We start from the raw sequence: 20,405 nt of genomic DNA on the forward strand, positions 1-20,405 counted from the left end.
GGGCCGTGCGTGGCTCATCTTCCAGCCATCGTGTATTTTACACCCTGCTTCCACCTCACTACGTTAATTTAAATTACTACTGTCACTGAGTTGCTGCTTTGCCTGACCGTGACCGGCGCTAGCAGAGCATATCGATATATCCCCTCTCGTAGTATCTTTGCTCGACTGCTATTACTTCCCGGTCGTTGTCTGTCGTTGTGGAGTTCGCGTCGTCAGTTCGGGTTGCGAGTTCGGGTCGAGAGTTCGGGTCTGCCCGTCAGTTGGAACGTGTCTGGAGCGCAGTCTGGACCTGCCAGTCTGGGAGTTGCAATGTGGCACTAGCGCAGTCGTGTTGGAGCAGTAGTGAGGTCTGCGTCGACATGGCTCGCCCGACCATTGCCTCCATGCATCACTTGGGCCGGGCCACGGTCTTGGTGGATCGTCGGTCGGTAGTTCTACCGGACGAAGCGTATCGGATCGCCGATCGTTCATGAGACGGCTGTGTGTGTGTACATTGATTCCCGATTTGTCTTCGTGTGTGCTTAGTTACTATTCGGTATCGTCCAGGTCTTCGTGCAAGTGTTTGTCAGGTTGTGTGTGTAGTTGGCGTGTTTTCCTCTGACTACTATTTTAGATGTTGAAACTTCCTGGCAGATTAAAACTGTGTGCCGGACCGAGAATAAAACTCGGGGCCTTTGCCTTTCGCGGACAAGTGCTCTACCAAACGAGCTACCCAAGCACGACTCACGCCCCGTCCTCACAGCTTTACTTCTGCCAGTACCTCGTCTCCTACCTTCCAAACTTTACAGAAGCCCTCCTGCGAACCTTGCAGAACTAGCACTCCTGAAAGGAAGGAGAGCTTCTGTAAAGTTTGAAAGGTAGGAGACGAGGCACTGACAGAAGTAAAGCTGTGAGTACGAGGCGTGAGTCGTGCTTGGGTAGCTCAGTTGGTAGAGCACTTGCCCGCGAAGCGCAAAGGTCTCCGAGTCTCGGTCCGGCACACAGTTTTGATCTGCCAGGAAGTTTCATATCAGCGCACACTCCGCTGCAGAGTGAAAATATCATTCTGGATTTTAGATGTTGTCGGCATTCTAAGAGGAGTTGGTCGGTTGCTGCGGACCAGCGAAGTTATCTCCGCGCGGTGCAGTTGGCGGGGTCCGCTGGTGGTCCCTGCACAGTGTCGGAGCGTATATGGAGCTGTCCGATCGCTACGAGCGTCGTGGATCACCGACCCAGGACGTCAAAGTTGAGTAGTCGTTTCAACTACCAAGCCACGTCCATCCATGTTGTGTGGTTCGTTTGCGTGGTTCGCTGTTGGGGAGGTTCTCCTGTGAGCAACACCGAGTGTTTTTATTGCCGAAATTTAGCGGTCATGCGATGCAATTAACTATATTGGTTGACTACAATTCAAGTGCACCAGCGGATTTTTCTGCCTTGTGGCCGTTAGTGTTCTGCTTGCCTACCGTCGCCACTGACGTAAATTCAGACAGTGTTCCTTTTGGGTGAAGTTAACTATATTGCCGTATTTCAAATTCAAGTGTACCAGCGGAATTTTCTGCCTTGTGGCCGTACGTTTTCCGGTTACCTGCCCTGGCTACTAACGTAATTTCAGGCAGCGTCCTTTCCTCACCTGTTGTCACTGTCTAACATGGTGTGTAGTTTTGACAGCTAGTACATATTTCATTGTGGATAATCACGTTGCTGTCTTCTGGTGTTTGAGTTCTCATGCACCGATTGGTGGCAAGCAAGTCGTTGTGTCGATCGGTCCGCGGCTGTCCCCTGGTTGGGTTCCGACGGATCAAGTGTAGTTGGGCTCACCACCTGTCTCACCTAAGTGAACGAGGGCAGACCGACCTCCCTGGAGGCTTCTGAGTGCCGTTTTCGTTATTGCCCATTTCACCGATTTTTAATTGACTGTTTATAATCTATCATAGCCAATGATTTAAAGATTTTTTGGTTTTACTGGACTTTATGTGGTGTCACTGCCAGACACCACACTTGCTAGGTGGTAGCTTAAATCGGCCGCGGTCCATTAGTACATGTCGGACCCGCGTGTCGCCACTGTCAGGATCGCAGACCTAGCGCCACCACAAGGCAGGTCTCGAGAGACGTACGAGAACTCGCCCCAGTTGTACGACGACGTTGCTAGCGCCTATACGGACGAAGCCTTTGCTCTCATTTGCCGAGAGACAGAATAGCCTTCAGCTAAGTTAATGGCTACGACTTAGCAAGGCGCCATTAGCCTTACATAGTTTGATAGTTATCGTATGAAATGTCTCATCAAGAATGCTGTATTCACAACAAGGATAAATAAAAGTTAAGTATTAGAGGAGCTGCATACTTTTCTTATTAGAATTCACTACTTATCCTGTTCCAGAATTCACGCCCGTCTGCGTTAGATAACGTGCATTTCGGCCTCCTCTATCTACAAGGTGTTGGCACATTCACCAACACATCACTTTATATATTTCTGAATTTTGGAAAATCAATTTTGGTCCTTAAGCCGCTTAAAACCTTATTCTTGCAATTACCCTTTAAGGAAAAACATTGCGGCATTCTGCCTTAAAAAATTATGGTAAATTAATTTCAAATTTTCAAATTTAATTGTGGCCCTCAGCCCCTTGTATTGCACCTTGCATATCTACTTTTGCCATGAGACTTTCCAGCCTAGCTGTGATACCATACATATTTTAATTATTTTATTTGGTATTTTAACTGCATTTAGTTTTATTGACTTTGATTTCTTTTTTGGAGGCCCTCAGGCGTGAAATAATGGCCTTTTTGAAACTCGTAGTTCTAATGGTTCAGCTACGTGCCGTTTTGGTTTAAAGGTGTTATTAAATTAGAATAAATTACAATTTTGAGTGAACCTGACCAACACCTTATTTAGCCCTTTCCACAATTCTGCCCTGTGGGTTTAGCGGCCGTCTCAAAAGGTGCTGCTGTTCCATAATAACGCACGTCTCCATATCTTGTGTTATGTCAACTCAAGTGGGAGTCACTCCAGCACACAAGGCCTTGAAGTGTCGACAATTCTTGTTGAAGCAGCGGGACAACGTGTTTTAACAAACGGATATCTTCAATCTGGTGCGTCCGTGAGGTGATTGGCTCAATACTCAGGCCTATTTTGCGTGGTTGGCATACCAGTTATGGACTGTGTGTCCTTCGAACGGAAACTTTTTGATCGCCCCTCATATTTATATTTAATAATAAATTCATCTTCTTGCTATTACCGACCTGCATTTCGTATCTTCTCTACTTAAAACCACGTGGCATCAAATGAATGTTTTTGAAATACCGGAAATAAAAATGAAAACAAGTAATTAGTTACTTGTTTTAGAAAATAAGGGATGGATACCACTACTTTTTAGGCTTTGTACTGCACTTTAGCTTATTTCTGAGTCTCTTCTTTAATAAATTATGCTGCAGTGACATTTGAAATAGCTTTCTAAAACGACAATGCGGGAGTGTTCGAAAAAGTTCGATTTGGACCTATGACAGCCACTAAATTAGCAGTGTTTCAGTCTTATGTGCTTAGGGACAAAATCTTCCAAATTTAATTTCTGGTATTATTTTTATAATCTTGTCCATCCTTGCCGAATCTTAAATCTTAATTAATCTCATATCACCATTCTCTCCATCAAAGGCACTAGTGTACGGTTTCATGTTGTAACTGCTGCAAAATACGTAAATGGCATCGAGATGTGCGTAATCCAAAGGAAATGACTCAGACCGTTATAAATGAATCTTCTCTGAAGTAGCGCCACTTACGAGTAAGATAACCACAATTTGACATTTTTGATACTTATCTATGAAGAGCAATTTTCCTCATTGGATGTATTTCGATTTGCAGCAGTAGAAGCAACAATTACATTCGCTGTTACCGCTAAATACGTAACTGTGTAGAAGCAAAAAGTACGTGTAACATTAAAGCATCAGCCTTAGCGCAAAATGTGAAGAAACGGCGTTATACGAAACTCACGTAGGAATCCCAGTTTGATGTTGGCGACATGCGTCCTACACTAAACTCACACCATTCACATTCCTACTCTGCATTCCCCTCACACGACAATGCCTGAAGACAAAACTGACATGTTCTGCCTAATATTCCCTCTAAAACGTCGATAGTTTGCACTCTGCACCAAATGTTATGAAAAGTATTACCCTTACTGGCCATATGCTTACACTTCATACAATCACTACATGCTTATATTACACGTCAGCCGACAATCACAGCACCGTTTGTCCCATTTATGCTATGAAATTACTAGATCTTGCAGCTAATATTCCTAACGCACCAAAATACCATTTTACTAGAGCGTGTCCGGAAAGTAAAAAATGGCTCTGAGCATTATGGGACTTGACTTCTGAGGTCATCAGTCCCCTAACAAACCTAAGGACATCACACATATCCATGCCCGAGGCAGGATTCGAACTTGCGACCGTAGCGGTCGCGCGGTTCCAGACTGTAGCGCCTAGAACCGCTCGTCCACTACGGCCGGCTCCGGAAAGTAGGGACGGGTATTAAAATGCTATAGAACACAGAAAATTTATTGAAAATCTAATGTTTTTTTTACAATCACATTTATGTATGAAAAATAATATCCTCCATTTGACCACCCAAGGCAGCGCGGCCACGAGCAATGCGTTCATTGAAGTTCTCGATGGGACGCCGTTAACAGCCTTTTTATATCCCATCCATCAATTGGTGTATTGTTTGTGGTTTGTTCACGTACGCATTTGATTTCACAAATCCCCACAAAAAAATCACGAAACGTAAGATCACGTGATCTAGCAGACCATTTCTGGTTGCCACGTAAACAGATAATTTTTTGAGGAGACTTTTCATTCAGCAGAGTAATCGTTTCACGGGATGTGTGAGGTCGCACTATTTTGTTGAAACCAAAAATCGTCTTCTTCATCAATAAGATTGAAAAACCAATCAGAAAGCACGATTCGGTAACCGTCACCGTTCACAATGACGTAAGCTCCCTCATCATTTTCAAGAAAAGTACGGGCCGATCACTCCTGCCCATAACCCACACCATACAGTCCTGCGTTGTGGATGCATCTACATCTACATCTACATACATACTCCGCAATCCGCCATACGGTGCATGGCGGAGGGTACCTTGTACCACAACTAGCATCTTCGCTCCCTGTTCCACTCCCAAACAGAACGAGGGAAAAATGACTGCCTATATGCCTCTGTACGAGCCCTAATCTCTCTTATCTTATCTTTGTGGTATTTCCGCAAAATATAAGTTGGCAGCAGTAAAATTGTACTGCAGTCATCCTCAAATGCTGGTTCTCTAAATTTCCTCAGTAGCGATTCACGAAAAGAACGCCTCCTTTCCTCCCGAGACTCCCACCCGAGTTCCTGAAGCATTTCCGTAACACTCGCGTGATGATCAAACCTACCAGTAACACATCTAGCAGCCCGCCTCTGAATGTCCTCCCTCAATCCGACCTGATAGGGATCCCAAACGCTCGAGCAGTACTCAAGAATAGGTCGTATTAGTGTTTTATAAGCGGTCTCCTTTACAGATGAACCACATCTTCCCAAAATTCTACCAATGAACCGAAGACGACTATCCGCCTTCCCCACAACTGCCATTACATGCTTGTCCCACTTCATATCGCTCTGCAATGTTACGCCCAAATATTTAATCCACGTGACTGTGTCAAGCGCTACACTACTAATGGAGTATTCAAACATTACGGGATTCTTTTTCCTATTCATCTACATTAATTTACACTTATCTATATTTAGAGTTAGCTGCCATTCTTTACACCAATCTCAAATCCTGTCCAAGTCATCTTGTATCCTCCTACAGTTACTCAACGACGACACCTTCCCGTACACCACAGCATCATCAGCAATAAGGCGCACATTGCTATCCACCCTATCCAAAAGACCATTTATGTAGATGGAAAACAAAATCGGACCCACCACACTTCCCTGGGGCACTCCAGATGATACCTCACCTCCGATGAACACTCACCATCGAGGACAACTTACTGGGTTCTATTACTTAAGGAGCATCTTATCTTCCACAGTCACTCACGGACTTTCGTTACCCCAAATTCTACAGTTCTGCTTATTAATGTACCCACCGAGGTGGAAGTGCGCCTCATCTGAAAAGATTATTCTTTTTGTGAAGTTCCCGTTCTCCGCTTGTAGAACGGTTGCCGTGGGAACCTCACTGTTTTTGTAATAACTTTTTATCACTTGGATACGTTGCTCAGTTGTCACCTGCTCCATGACGAAAATAAACAATGCCCACCACACAAATCCTATCTAACTACTAATGGAAAGGATGGCGGATAACAAGCATGAAAAAACCACGGCTGCTAACCGTCGTATGAGAAAATGTTGCAAAGTTCAAATAAGTCCTTACTTCCCGCACACCCGTTACATGTTTCGAATTAGCAGTGGCCTCAGAATTGCGTCTTGAACTATATTGCGATCTAACAGCTTTCTTGATAGCACAAGTGTTAACCCGAATACTTTGCAGTGCTGGAGAGTCCTTACCTTAACTTTTTCGGCCCTCCTGGCCATTCCCACGACGGTGAGTCCATGCTTCAGCAGCACCTGCACTATGGCAGCACCGATGCCTGCGCTGGCGCCAGTAACCAGGGCTACGCGTCCCTTGTATTTCTCGATGCCCATTGCTATGTGGACTGACTTACTGTCGCTGCTGTGCGACTGGGTATACGGGTCTGCAGAGACTGCGAACATTGGCGCCGGTGCCGGCCATTTATCCATGTAACGATAAGCGAATTACGTCATGCGTCAAGGCCACTGATCCGTTTATCTCTGGAAATCTGTGTAGCCGGCAGCATGGCCATGCAGTTAGTAAACGCTCAAAAAGATTTTGCGCTGCAGGTCTTCCCTTGTCAAACGAAGTTATTTTTCTATGGCGTTCCACAACAAATTTAATCAGGACCTAATAGCTGATTTATGTGATGTATCATCGGCTTACTTGTTTTGTAACAAGTTGTATAAACGTTTTTGATACGTAACAAAGTATATTAAAGGTGCTTAAGGGTTTTGATCTCTGTACACTCCACTTTATTTTCAGTTAGTCTGTACACCGATATTTTACTGTCAAAATCTTTTGACAAAGTTTCTTTGTCAAATAAAATTTGATAGGGTAATATGGAACTTTATCAAAGTTAGATCATCGTCAAATTTTCTTTGATGAAATCTAGCGCCTCGCCTTAAATTTGCCGAAAGAAAGTGTTCATCTTCTGTTAACTGAATGGAGAAATGTAGCCGTTTGGAGCCCTAGCGTCGCTGCAGTTGTTTGCCGTTTAACGTAGTGTTTATAAATATAGCCATGGCCACAAATTCTGTGAACACACGTGATGCTGGCGCATGCGCAGTGTAGAAACTATGGCGAAATATTTGAGGGGAGTGTAAAACCCCGTTTTGCGCCACGTCAAAGATATTTGTCAAAGAAATATGGAGAATATTTGATCAAATTTCTTTGTAAAGGAAATTTTTGTAGTGTAACTTCGCAATTAGTAACATTTTCCGTCAAGATGATTCTATTGTTGCTACCTTTCTGGCCCTATTCAGTATATCCTACTTCAGACTCGAAGTTAAAACATTCTTGAATGTCTTCGAAACCTTGGGACCGATATCTTGCCAGTATCAATGGCGATAATAGACAAAAATTGCCAGTATAATCGATTCCAGAAATGGGTGATACATATAATTTTACGGAACCCGTACTACTAACACCTGGCCAAATTTTTGAGTCATTCCTTCTTCAGTTTATAGATTCAACAGTATGGCTGAAGTGTACATCCTATTCCTGTTTCGTTTCTAATCGTAGCACCTGTTTTTTTCCCCTTCCACCCTCATTTTTCCCAGTTGGTTCTTGTTTTATAATATCTGTCTTCCCCCATATCTTACATCTGTCATTCGGAAAATTTCGAACTTTTCGCATCATTTTATGCTCTCCTGCCATCAACAGAAGTGTTGTAAGAGCGTAACAAGTCTGCGTTGCAGTACTGCGTAAAGGGAACTCTTTATTAATGGGAAAATAATATCGTTATTATTAAACTACGCGCCAGGTAATGTTAATAGTCCAAAAGAAGACTAAACAGTGTACTGAGATGGCTATATAGGACAGGGCTGTGCGTTCCATTGTCATATATTGCTCAAGACGCTGCCTTACAAATGTTAAACTGACCTCTAGATAAAGACGCCTTCTCGAATGCTCGATAATCTGTTTTAAATTTGTAGCACCACCTTACTCATTTCAGATACACTTGGTAGATACCGCTTCCAGCAACTATGAAGTGTTACAGTTTTCTCGGATTGCACAATGAGTGACGCATGTTGCACTGTACACACAAATCGCGTTTAATGAAAATTACATGCAGCTGTAAAGCATTACTCGAGTACATCGTTTTCTTCAGAAAGGTCGCAGCCGATTTCTCTCTATACTTTTTTACTCTACCTCTGATGAACTGAATGTGAATGGGACAATTAAATATCTAAACTTCATCTGTTTCGAAATTCGTTTAATAACTTGTATAATATCAAGAAGATAATAAGGTAATCGTTGGCATGAAAAAGGTCTTATCTCATGTAATAAGAATACAGAGTAGCACTGTTAACAGACGAAAAATCTTTATTACACCATCGTGATCAGAAGCAGCATTACTAGAAACAGCCATTCTAAAAGAAATGCCGGATAAAGAACCATTTCGGACTTACCAAGAGAGGTGACTAATTGATAGAACACTGGAATGGTAGCAGGAGGGCCGGAAATTAATTTCCCTATATGGTCATTATCATGTAGGTTTCCTATGATTTACCTTTATAGTTTGAGCAAATTTGTGATAGTTGCTTGCAAGAGAACTGATGTTTCCATCCCTACTCTTCTTCCAACGCTAGGTTGAAACCCACATCTAATTATGCAATCTTCGGCGCAACGATACACGTTAATCTTTGTTCCTTCCTCCTTCCGGACTTTTGCGTGGATTATGGTTGTCATTTACACGCACCCAAATTGCTCCCGCATGTTCTATGTCGTCTACCCACATTCTGCCGGAACGTCATTTCACTTTAGTCTTTCCTCTTGAAATTCAGCTGAGAAATGCTTTGTCCAACTACCATCAATTCGCCTAGCTACTTGTTCTGCCAAACATCCTGTCCATTCTAATCACAGTAATAATTTCGTCTCCCATTCCTGTCAGTTTCACGACCCATTACTCTGTTTCTTGTATTTTTTACAAGTTCTCCACAAGTGCCTCTTCATTGCTCACTGAGTCACATGCAATTACTGCATAATTTACGGCACAAATCGAAAGTAGTAGTGCACGCAGGTTTTGTACTCTCCATTAAAGACATACCGGAAGCTCTGTTATGTAAACTATTTTTATTTCACAAAAAAAACTCGTTCTGTGCCGTTTTAACTCTTCTTTGTATCTCTTTTCTCGGTCTTCCACACAATATACTCAAATACACCTAATGCAAAACTTATCAACTGGTTCTTCACAATATGCTGTTCTTCAGGAGTACTTTTAAAGCCAGCTACAGTAATTTCTTCCGTCGTCGAGAGGACAATGGCAAATTAAAACTGTGTACCTTAGGCTTTTCCGGGAAAACGCTCTTACCGAGTGAGCGATCCAGGTACGACTCATGAACAGATTCACAGCTTTACTTCTGCCATCTTACGTCCGTTCCTACCTTCCACAGCTGCGTGGCGGGTTGTCAGTCGTGTCGGCAGACATCAATCGTCAGTAGTATTCAGCGTGGTTCGAGTCCCGGCCCGACATACTTTTAATCTGGCAGGACGTATCAGATAAACACTCAGTCAAAAGCAGAGTGAAAATTAATTCAGAGTACAATGTCAAGAATGTGTTTCAGACGTGCCCCATTAGCACGCATTCCTTCTTCGTTCCCGCAGTTACAAGATTTGGTAACTTCCTCTAACGTTGCTCACATTACTTTCCATAGTACGAAAATTCTTTGCCAGACTCGTGTTCCAGTTCTAAACTTCTCTCTATCGTGATGAGTTCTGACGAAAGCTGTGTGTCACTACACTGACAGTGACATTGTTTTATCAGCGACTAATTTCTCAAGGACTCTCAATGCAGATTTGGTCAACATTGAGTATTCTCAAAATTTTTGATATCAGATTGCTCTATTGAGACCTGAGAAATCTTTTGCATTTGACCAAAATATGGATACGTTCAAACGTGCAAGAACTACAAGTGTTCGTTATAGACCCTTTTGCAGAGGGTAGAAAAAATCAGTTATCATATTTCAGTGCGTCGAGACTTTGCAGAATTTGAAATTTCAGTGCTACTTGTCGACCTCAGAGTATGTGTCCTTCTGTCTTGCATTAATCGTACTCATTTACACGTCACGTTTCAAACGAAGAGCTCGTCGATTATAAACCAATAATAACTGAAAATGATTAGAGTACGATAGGCTGAAAGTGCGTAGCTTCTCTAGTCTTATTTCTAAAGTCTCTGTATCGTTCGAAACGTAATTGATATATCGAAATAAATCGTTGCTAGCGCCACGAATGAAATTCCATCACCGGTCGTTCACAGTCGTGCAGGTGTTTTCGGAATTTCTGTTTCTTTCAAGCTGTGTAAGGTTATTTACCGCATCGTGATGTATTACACGTTTCAAACTGGTGTACTTTTGTGTACTGGGTATGCATTAAAATCTCAAGGAAAGCTTTAACCAACTATATTGACTGTTCATCCGCTATGCACTCAATCAATGTCTTCTCCTCGTTCAAACACGTTTCAGTGATAATTCGCCACCAGTAGTATTCTATTATTCATAACCTTGAACTTAATCCAAACGCCATTGAAACTTAATCTTGCTCTACTAACAGTCCACATCTCATGTATTTTTAAAATAAAATAATCTTTTTTAGTTCTAAAAGGCTGCAAATACAGACTGTTAATATTCGAAATTGTTATTATTTCTGTTTTTAGTGCTTTCACTTTTATTTTCATTAGAGTACATTTTATTCTTTCCTATTCCTTACACATTACCAACTTAACAATGTATAGTCCTTAAAATGAGTGCTTGAAGGCAATTAAACTCATTTTTGACATTAAGTAATGTCTGCATTTCAGTATGTGATGTCTAACTATCGTAGAAGTGACTAGTTAAATGGAGCAATAAACCTATAGTTAACGCATACTTTCGGTATCAAGCTGTTTCGAAGATTTTAAATATCTTGTGTCGGACGTACACATCTAAGACGGAGGCGAAGTGGGGTAAGGTTTTTAAACGAAAGTTGGAGATTGGAGGTAGTTTATGTCTATTCGTTTGACTGGTTTTGAGTTTGTAAGACGCCATCGTAATGTGTAAAACGTAGGAAAGCATAACTGTCCATGAAACTAGACGAGTTGCAGTAAGTTGCGCCATACTCGTGTGCGAGGCCAGTTGCTGTGAAGGCTGACTTTTCTTGCAACGTTGGATGATTAAGTCTTTTTAACCACAGACCGGATCGAGAAGTGTGACTCAGCCGAAGTGCGTAGCAGCGACATGGCCTTGTCTCTCACGCTCTCTTTATCAGCGGAGGATCTCTTCGAGTACGGAACGCGAGAGTTAACTTAGAAATTTGTTTTCTCAACTAACAGTACTTTAATCCTGAACAGAGACACACACAACCTCTTCTGTGACACGAATTTTATAGCCCTTTATTTCTAAGCAAGTTCAATACCAATAGACTTGTGACATTTTCTTATTCAAGTCTGTCTCTGAGATTTCTTCAACGACCCTGTTCGCGAAACTACACAGACTATCTCTAACTCCATACATTCAACAATATACCACTTCAGACACGATTATTACACATTCATTTCTAGCAGCATGATTATTTAGTGCTCATCATCAACAGCATATAATGAAACAGCTGTGATGATCCCCCCCCAGGGGGTCCACAACTCTTTTGTGGACACGTGCGTAGCGAGCTAATGTGGCCCTCCTTCCTTTCCGGGCTGCATACCTTCCCTTTCCTCATCCTTCCCCGTCCCCCATCTTCGCCCCCCCCCCTCACCCCTGGCTCTTTCCTTCCCTTTCTCCCCCTCTGGGAGTATGGTTTGTGCCTACGTCCGGAGACGGACACTCGAAACTGTTACAAATTCCTTGCTTTCTACACTTGCAAGTCTTCGTCCTTCCTCTGTCCTTCTCTTTTCCTTCCCTCTTCTCTTTGCACTTTTCTCCGCTGCGGCGTTTGAGACCCCTCTTCTTTCCTTTCCCTTTCTCTTTTTTCCTCCCTGTGCGTGTCTGAAGGCCGACCCACGCACTTTCATGCGTAGCCGGTGACGGGGTAACGCGTAATTCCCCACCCCGGGTAGACAGGTAGGACACGTACGTACCCCCTGGTAACGGCCAGGCCCAGGGAGGGGTGATTACCCGAGCTGATACCTTCCGAAAGTGCCGATTGGTCCCTCCGTCCGTTTGTCGGGAGGTGTGACCTGAGGTGTGAACAATCACCTAAGGCGGGAGTGCCCTCAGTGAGGGCCCCCACAAGGGAGGAGCGCGCCATCGGAGACGCCGGTAATCATGGGTGATTCTTCCGCAATGTTTTCCTCACCTTCCACTATGCCTGCTCACAAACGTAAGTTCACTGAGTCTCAGCCACAGACACTTCTTCCATCGTTGCCACAGTTCCTTGTTGTTTCTCGGTCTGACGAAGATCACGACTTCTCCACGGTCAACCCTTTCATTATTCAGAAAGGTGTCGACGCAATTGCAGTTCCTGTAAAGTCTTGTTCCAGATTACAGAATGGCACCCTGTTGTTAGAAACAGTCAGTGCCCTCCAGGCACAAAAATTGCTGCGTACGTCTCTGCTCCACACCTTCCCTGTCCGGGTGGAACCGCACTGTACCTTAAATTCCTCGCGTGGAGTCGTTTATACACGCTCCCTCGATGGATTGTCTGACGAAGAAATTCAGCACTACCTGTCTGACCAGGGCGTAACGGCTGTTCATAGAGTTATGAAAAGGGTTGACACGAACATCATTCCAACCCGCACTGTCTTCTTGACATTTGACGAAGTTTAACTCCCATCGAAAATCAAAGCAGGCTATGAGATAATTTCCGTTTGCCCTTACGTCCCAAACCCTACGCATTGCTATCGATGTCAGCGGTTCAATCACACCAGCCAGTCCTGTTCCAATCCAGCCAAATGTGTTACGTGTGGCAAGGATGCCCATGAGGGTGCTTGTCCACCTCCATCCCCTCGCTGCATCAACTGTATGGGTGACCACGCTGCTTCCTCTAGAGATTGCCCCGTTTTTAAGGACGAAAAGCTCATCCAGGAAATAAGAGTGAAGGAAAAGGTGTCGACCTTTGCTGCTCGAAAACTATTCGCCAGTCGACAGCCCACCGTGCCTCAGACAGGAAAATACAGCACTGTCCTTGCTTCTCCTCGGCCAACAAATGAGGCGGCCACGCAGACTTGCGACCTCACCTTTAGTGCCACGGTCGTCAGATCGGCCAGCGCAAAGATCGCCCGTTCAACCTCACCACTTTCGCCTGCCCACTCTATGGCTCACCCTTCGTCGGGTTCTGCTAAATCTCGAGCCCAAAAGTCAGACACCAAGACTTCCAAAAAAGAGCATACTCGTGAAGAGTTTTTACGTACCGCAACTTCACAACCATCGGTTCCTCCTTCATCTAAACATCATACTTCCAAGAAGGCTACAAAGAAACCCAGTTCCTCTCCTTCTCCGCCAAGGCGTGTCCCATCTACAGCACCACCTGGCGGAAATCGCCCTCGGCCGTCTTCTGTGTCACCGAGGCGCACTGCTGGTGGCCGGTCAACCAGCCGATCGCTGGTGGCAGGAGCTGTTCCTGAACAACCTATGGATCAGGATCTTCTGCCTTCGGCTGAATGCCATTCCATGCTGTCGGTCGCTAGTTCCGAGCAGTCTTTGAGTTGACAGCAACTTTTGGTCACATTCCTCCATTTTCTGTTCACCCTATGTCCATTATCCACTGGAATATCCGCGGCATTCGAGCCAATAGGGATGAATTGTCGATCCTCTTACGATTCTACTCGCTGGTCATCTTCTGTCTTCAGGAAACAAAGCTGCGTCCCCATGACCGCTTTGTTCTCCCTCATTTTCAGTCCATCCGATATGATCTCCCCTCTGTTGAAGGCACTCCAGCACATGGCGGTCTCATGATTCTTCTCCATGAAACTCTCCATTATTACCCAATCCATTTAAACATTTACTTCCAAGCTGTCGCCGTCCGTCTTTCCCTTTCCGGATACACGTTCTCTCTTTGTACTGTATACATCCCATCGTCCACACCAATGGCACGAGCAGATCTCCTTCATCTTCTTGGTCAGCTTCCAGCCCCCCCCCCCCCCCCCCCCATTTGCTGGTTGGGGATTTCAATGCCCACCACCCGCTTTGGGGATCTCCACATCCTTGTCCACGTGGCTCACTATTGCTAGACGTCCTCCACCAAGCGGATCTAGTTTGCCTCAACACTGGGGTCCCTACATTTTTATCTGCCTCCACGACAAATTTATCTCATTTGGACCTTGCGGTCGGTACTGTTCCGCTAGCTCGGCGCTTCGAATGGTTCGCCCTTGATGATACACACTCGAGTGACCACTTTCCATGTGTCCTTAGACTGCAGCCTCAACTGCCATACATGCGCCCGCGACGCTGGAAGTTTGCCCAAGCTGATTGGACACTTTTTTCGTCTCTAGCGACATTCGATGACCGTCACTTTCCCAGCGTCGACGATGAGGTCACACATATTACCGACGTTATTCTTACCGCTGTGGAACATTCAATACCACGCACCTCCGAATTGCCCCGGCGCCCCCCAGCTCCTTGGTGGAACGAGGCATGCCGTGATGCAATACGTGAGCGGCGACGTGCTCTCCGCGTTTTCCGCCACCATCCTACTTTGGCCAACTGTATCCGCTATAAGCAGTTCCGTGCGCGATGCCGTCGCGTCATCCGCGATAGCAAGAAGGCAAGCTGGAAATTCTTTATTAGCTCATTTAACACCTTCACTCCCTCCTCGGAAGTTTGGAGTCGGCTTCGACGGTTCTCAGGCGCGCCTAGTTTCTCCCCGGTCTCTGGGCTCACTGTCGCGCATGATACATTCGTGGACCCTGTCGCAATTTCTAACTCGTTGGGTCAGCACTTTGCTGAGATTTCGAGCTCTTCCAATTACCCGCCAGCGTTTCTCCCGAAGAAACGTGCAGCGGAAGTGCGACCTCTTGCTTTCTCCTCTCAAAATCGCGAAAGCTATAATACTGTTTTCTCCATGCGGGAACTCCAACATGCACTCTCTTCTTCTCGCTCCTCCGCCCCAGGACCGGATGGTATCCACGTCCAAATGTTGCTGCATTTATCAACCCATAGTCTGCATTACCTCCTTCGCCTTTATAATCGAATTTGGACCGACAGTACTTTTCCCAGACGATGGCGGGAAGCTATCGTCGTTCCTGTTCCGAAACCTGGAAAGGACAAACATCTTCCCTCTAGCTATCGCCCCATTTCTCTCACGAGTAGTGTCTGTAAGGTTTTGGAGCGTATGGTGAATTACCGTCTAGCGTGGTGGCTGGAATCCCGCAGTCTTTTAACACCTGCCCAATGCGGATTCCGAAAGCATCGTTCTGCCGTTGACCATCTTGTTGCTCTCTCCACTTATATCATGAACAACTTTCTCCGGAATCGCCAAACAGTAGCAATATTTTTTTTTGATCTGGAGAGAGCATACGATACCTGTTGGAGGACAGGCATCCTCCGCACACTGTTCTCTTGGGGCTTTCGAGGTCGGCTACCCCTTTTTCTTCGCGAATTTATGGCAGAGCGCACATTTAGGGTGCGGGTGAACACTACTCTCTCCCGTACTTTCTCCCAAGAAAACGGAGTACCCCAGGGCTCCGTGCTGAGTGTTGTACTGTTTGCCATTGCCATCAATCCAATTATGGATTGTCTCCTTCCTGATGTCTCGGGCTCCCTCTTTGTGGACGATTTTGCCATCTACTACAGCTTTCAACGGACCAGCCTTCTTGAACGACGTCTTCAAGGATGTCTCGATCGCCTCCACTCTTGGAGCATCGAAACCGGCTTCCGTTTCTCTCCCAGTAAGACCGTTTGTGTTAATTTTTGGCGACGTAAGGAGTTTCTTCCGCCCTCCTTACATCTAGGTCCTGTCAACCTTCCGTTTTCAGACGTCGCTAAATTCTTGGGTCTTACGTTTGACAGAAAACTGTGCTGGTCCTCCCACGTTTCCTATCTTTTGGCTCGCTGTCTGCGATCCCTTAACACCCTCCGTGTCCTGAATGGTACCTCCTGGGGAGCGGACCGAGTGGTCCTTCTCCGCCTCTATCGCGCCTTAGTGCGCTCGAAATTGGATTATGGAAGCATAGTCTACTCCTCTGCTCGGCCGTCTATTCTTCGGCGTCTCGACTCTATCCACCACCGTGGATTACGTTTAGTGTCTGGAGCTTTTTACACTAGCCCTGTGGAAAGCTTTTATGCTGAGACTGCTGAACCTCCGCTGTCCAATCGGCGAGCAGTCCTTCTGAGTCTTCCATGCCTGCTAATCCAGCCCATGACCCTTTTTTCGACGCCTCCTTTGATGTCGGGTATGCAGGCCGCTCCTCCTCCCTACTACCCCCGGGAATCCGCTTCCGTCAACTGCTCCATTCTCTTTCCTTCCGCTTTCCTAAAACCGGGGTACAGCACCGCCTTGGCTCCGTCCCCGGATCTGCCTGCTCCGTGACCTTTGTCGATTTCCCAAGGATGGTACCCCTACACTTGTTTATCGTCGGGCATTTGCTGCTCTATGTGCACAAATGACGGACGCCACATTTATTTACACCGACGGCTCGAAAACATCGTTAGGTGTAGGGAGTGCCTATATTGTTGGCGACACCCCAAATCACTTTCGGCTTCCCGACCAGTGTTCGGTTTATACTGCGGAGCTTTACGCTGTTCTCCAGGCTGTCCACTACATCCGCCGCCATCAGCGGATACAGTACGTAATTCTCTCAGCTCTCTCCTCAGTCTCCAAGCTCTTTACCCTGTGCACCCTCTGGTCCACCGGATTCAGGACTGTCTGCGCTTGCTCCACCTGGGGGGCGTCTCGGTGGCGTTCCTCTGGCACTCGGGACACGTTGGTATCTGTGGAAATGAGGCAGCCGATATTGCAGCCAAGGCTGCAGTCTCTCTTCTTCGGCCAGCTATTCCATCGATTCCTTTCGCCGATCTACGGAGCGTTTTATGTCGTCGTGTCGTTCATTTATGGCACCCGCATTGGTCAACACTTCCCCATAATAAATTGCGGGAAGTGAAAGCTCTTCCTTGTGCTTGGACCTCTTCCTCCCGAACGCGTCGTCGGGAGGAGGTAATTTTAACTAGACTCCGGATAGGGCACTGTCTTTTTAGCCATCGACATCTTTTAAGCGGCGATCCTCTTCCACTCTGTCCCCACTGCTCTCAGCTGTGGACGGTAAGACACCTTTTAATTGAGTGCCCCTATTTTAATCCTTTACGCTCCCGTCTACAGCTATCGCCTGATCTATCGTCGATTTTAGCAGATGACACGCGTTCAGCCGACCGCGTTCTCCAGTTTATTAGTGCCAGTGAAATGACGTCAGTCATTTGAAGCTTTTTTTGGGGACAACCAACCGCTTTCTGTAGTGGATTTTTACGCCTTCCTTCTGCTTTTAGTTTCTCCAATTTTATGACTTTGTTCCCATTGCTGCTGGTTTCCAATTTCGGTTTTTTACTGTTTCCTGAGTCACGGGCTGGGCGCTAATGACCATAGCAGTTTTGCGCCCTAAATCCAAAAACCAAAACCAACCAGCTGTGATGATCACGAAATGGAAGCCCTTAGTGCCTGAAGGTATGCGTGCCTACATCATTGTATAACAGTAAGTAATTCGAAATGGTGGCTCAGCTCCGTGGATATGAATGATAACAACTGAACAAATCCCGAAACTAGCTATTTCTTTCAGTATGACTTTGTTTATGCCGAGACACGTTTCGTGTTTTAACCTATGTTCAACAGACGTAATACATCTATATTCTTAGGTGTACAACTTTGGCTGGCCGCTGTGACAGAGCGGTTCTAGGTGCTTCAGTCTGGAACCGCGCTCCTTCTACGGTCGCAGGTTCGAATCCTGCCTCCGGCATGGATGTGTGTGATGTCCTTATATTAGTTAGATTTAAGTAGTTCTAAGTCTAGGGGATGGTGACCTCAGATGTTAAGTCCCATAGTGCTCAGAGCCATTTTTTAGTGCAACTTTGTATCGGCTGCATTTTAAACTTCGCAGCAATCAGTTATTCTATAACTGGTAGCTCCTTGTCTCACATTTGTACTCACAACACGCACCTCTAGATTTACTGATGCAATGATGCAGTGCACCATTAGACACTGGAATATTGAACATTAGCGAATGTTGCAAATAAACAAAAAGGTAATTATGCAAGTTTATTTTTTTTTCAGAAGATAATTAAAGCGTTATGAGTACAGAAAAATTCTTGTAATTTTAAATTACAGTCATAACTACAGCTTCCCTCCACACCGTTTCCTGACCACTGTTATTATTTCCCTGCGTCTCCCAGCGGTTACTAAATCTATGTCTTCGTTTATTCCGTTGTTCTCTTTGGTATGATCATCTTATATTAAGCCCCTCTGGAAATAACACCGAACAGGGTAGTGTTGTGCTTATGACATTGAAATCACAATCGTGACGGCAGTAATTCAGATCACTGTCTGGTCATACACATGTAAGGTTTTCGTGCTTTCTCTTAATCACTTAAGGCAAATGCTGGGATGGTTCCTTCGAAAAGGACACTACCGATTTTCGACCCTCATGATTATTATTGTTCTTGTTATTATTACCGTTATTATTGTTTTGTCTCAGATGTCTGACTGACCCGGCCCGCCACGAGTTGGTCTCCTTTGCCAGCCTCTCCATCTCAGAGTAGCAGTTATACACAACGTCTACGATTATGTGTTGGATATATTCTAATCTCGGCCATACCCCAAAGTTATTACCCTTTACAGCTCTCTCTGGTACCACGCAAGATATTTACTAATGTCTTAGCCAGTCCTTCCATCCCGTCCCATCTTCTTGTCAATGTTTTCCACACATTTCTATTCTCACCCATTCCGTGGAGAACCTCCTCATTACGTATATTAACAGTCCACCTAACTTTCAGTCTCCTTCTATAGTACCATCTCTCAAACACTTCGAGTCTCTTTTTCTTCGCTTCCCCTACAGTCCGCTTGCATTTAGTGATATGCTCCAGAAGTACCTTCTCAGAAATTTCTTCCTCAGATTAAGACCGATGTTTGATACTAGTACACTTAGTTTGGCCAGGAATGTCCCCTCTGGCTGTGCTAGTTTTTTATATCCTCCTTGGTTGGTTCGACACATGCTATTATGCTTCCATGATAGCATAATTCCTTCGCTACTTGAGGTCTCCAATTTTTATGTTAATTTCATCATTATTCTCATTCCTGTTACTTCTCATCATTTTCGTCTGTCTTCGGTTTACTCTCAGTCCACATTCTGTTCACAGTACAAGAGTGGACGTCAATCTTTTTCGTTAAGAAGTCTGTCCTGATATTGCAGGGCGACATCTTCGGCAGGGTAAACAATGGAGGGGGGGGGGGAGGGGGAAGGGAGGAAGGGGGGAAGAGAGATGGGTATAAAGAGGCCACAAACGAAAATTGCATTTTCACCAATCCGTGGTGTAATGGATTGCCGGCACGGTAGCTCAGCGTGTTCGGTCAGAGCATTAGCTGCCCTCTGTAATAAAATAAAATTACTGAGTGAGCGAATCAACGATGAAACTGAACGAATAGAATGAGATCAACAAAAAAAAAAAAAAAGAATAGTAGCTCCACATATTGTGGGTTCGAATCTCGCCAGGTCCAGTGCAGTATTTGATTTTATCGAAAAGATTTTGATCATCTTTTTTATTTAATTGGTTTAAATGTAGTTTTTTATTTCCATTCGTTTACGGAGTGTCTCTTTCCTTTGCAAGGTTGGATGACTACGTCTTTTTAGCCGCAGGCAGCTCAAGATGTGTGACTAAGCAGAAGTGCGAAGCGGAGTCATGGTCTTCTCTCACGCTCTCTTTATCAGCGTAGGATCTCTTCGGGGTACAGGACTGGGAGAGTTAACTTACAAACTATTTTTCTCAAATAACAGTAATTTAAACTTGGACAGAGGCACACACAGTTTTGCTGTGACACAAACTTTATAGCCCTTGGTTTCTAATCAAGTCTAGTACCAGTAGTCTTGCACCATTCTCTTATTCGAGTCTGTCCCTCAGATTTCTTCAACTACGCTGCTCGCGAAACTACGCATACTAGATCTAACTTCATACATGCAAGAATCTACCACCTCAGACGCGATTGTTACACATTGAC

The 20,405-nt window shown here is 45.0% G+C and overlaps 1 protein-coding gene across 3 annotated transcripts in view; it reads right to left on the reverse strand.

Moving 5' to 3' along the window:
* The window catches only part of LOC126237456 (dehydrogenase/reductase SDR family member 11-like), a 262,806-nt gene that overhangs the window by 153,589 nt on the left and 88,812 nt on the right, over nt 1–20,405 (reverse strand). For 2 of the 3 annotated variants that reach the window (XM_049947589.1, XM_049947591.1), the window contains exon 1: nt 6,515–6,706. The exons of the other annotated variant lie outside the window; for it this stretch is intronic. In XM_049947589.1, the coding sequence (XP_049803546.1) occupies nt 6,515–6,652 (138 nt within the window). In that variant the 5' untranslated portion in view covers nt 6,653–6,706. Of the gene's footprint in view, nt 1–6,514; nt 6,707–20,405 lie in introns of those variants that run through there. 3 annotated transcript variants of the gene reach the window in all.

This window comes from Schistocerca nitens, chromosome 2 (assembly GCF_023898315.1).
Source record: "Schistocerca nitens isolate TAMUIC-IGC-003100 chromosome 2, iqSchNite1.1, whole genome shotgun sequence".
NCBI lineage: Eukaryota > Metazoa > Arthropoda > Insecta > Orthoptera > Acrididae > Schistocerca > Schistocerca nitens.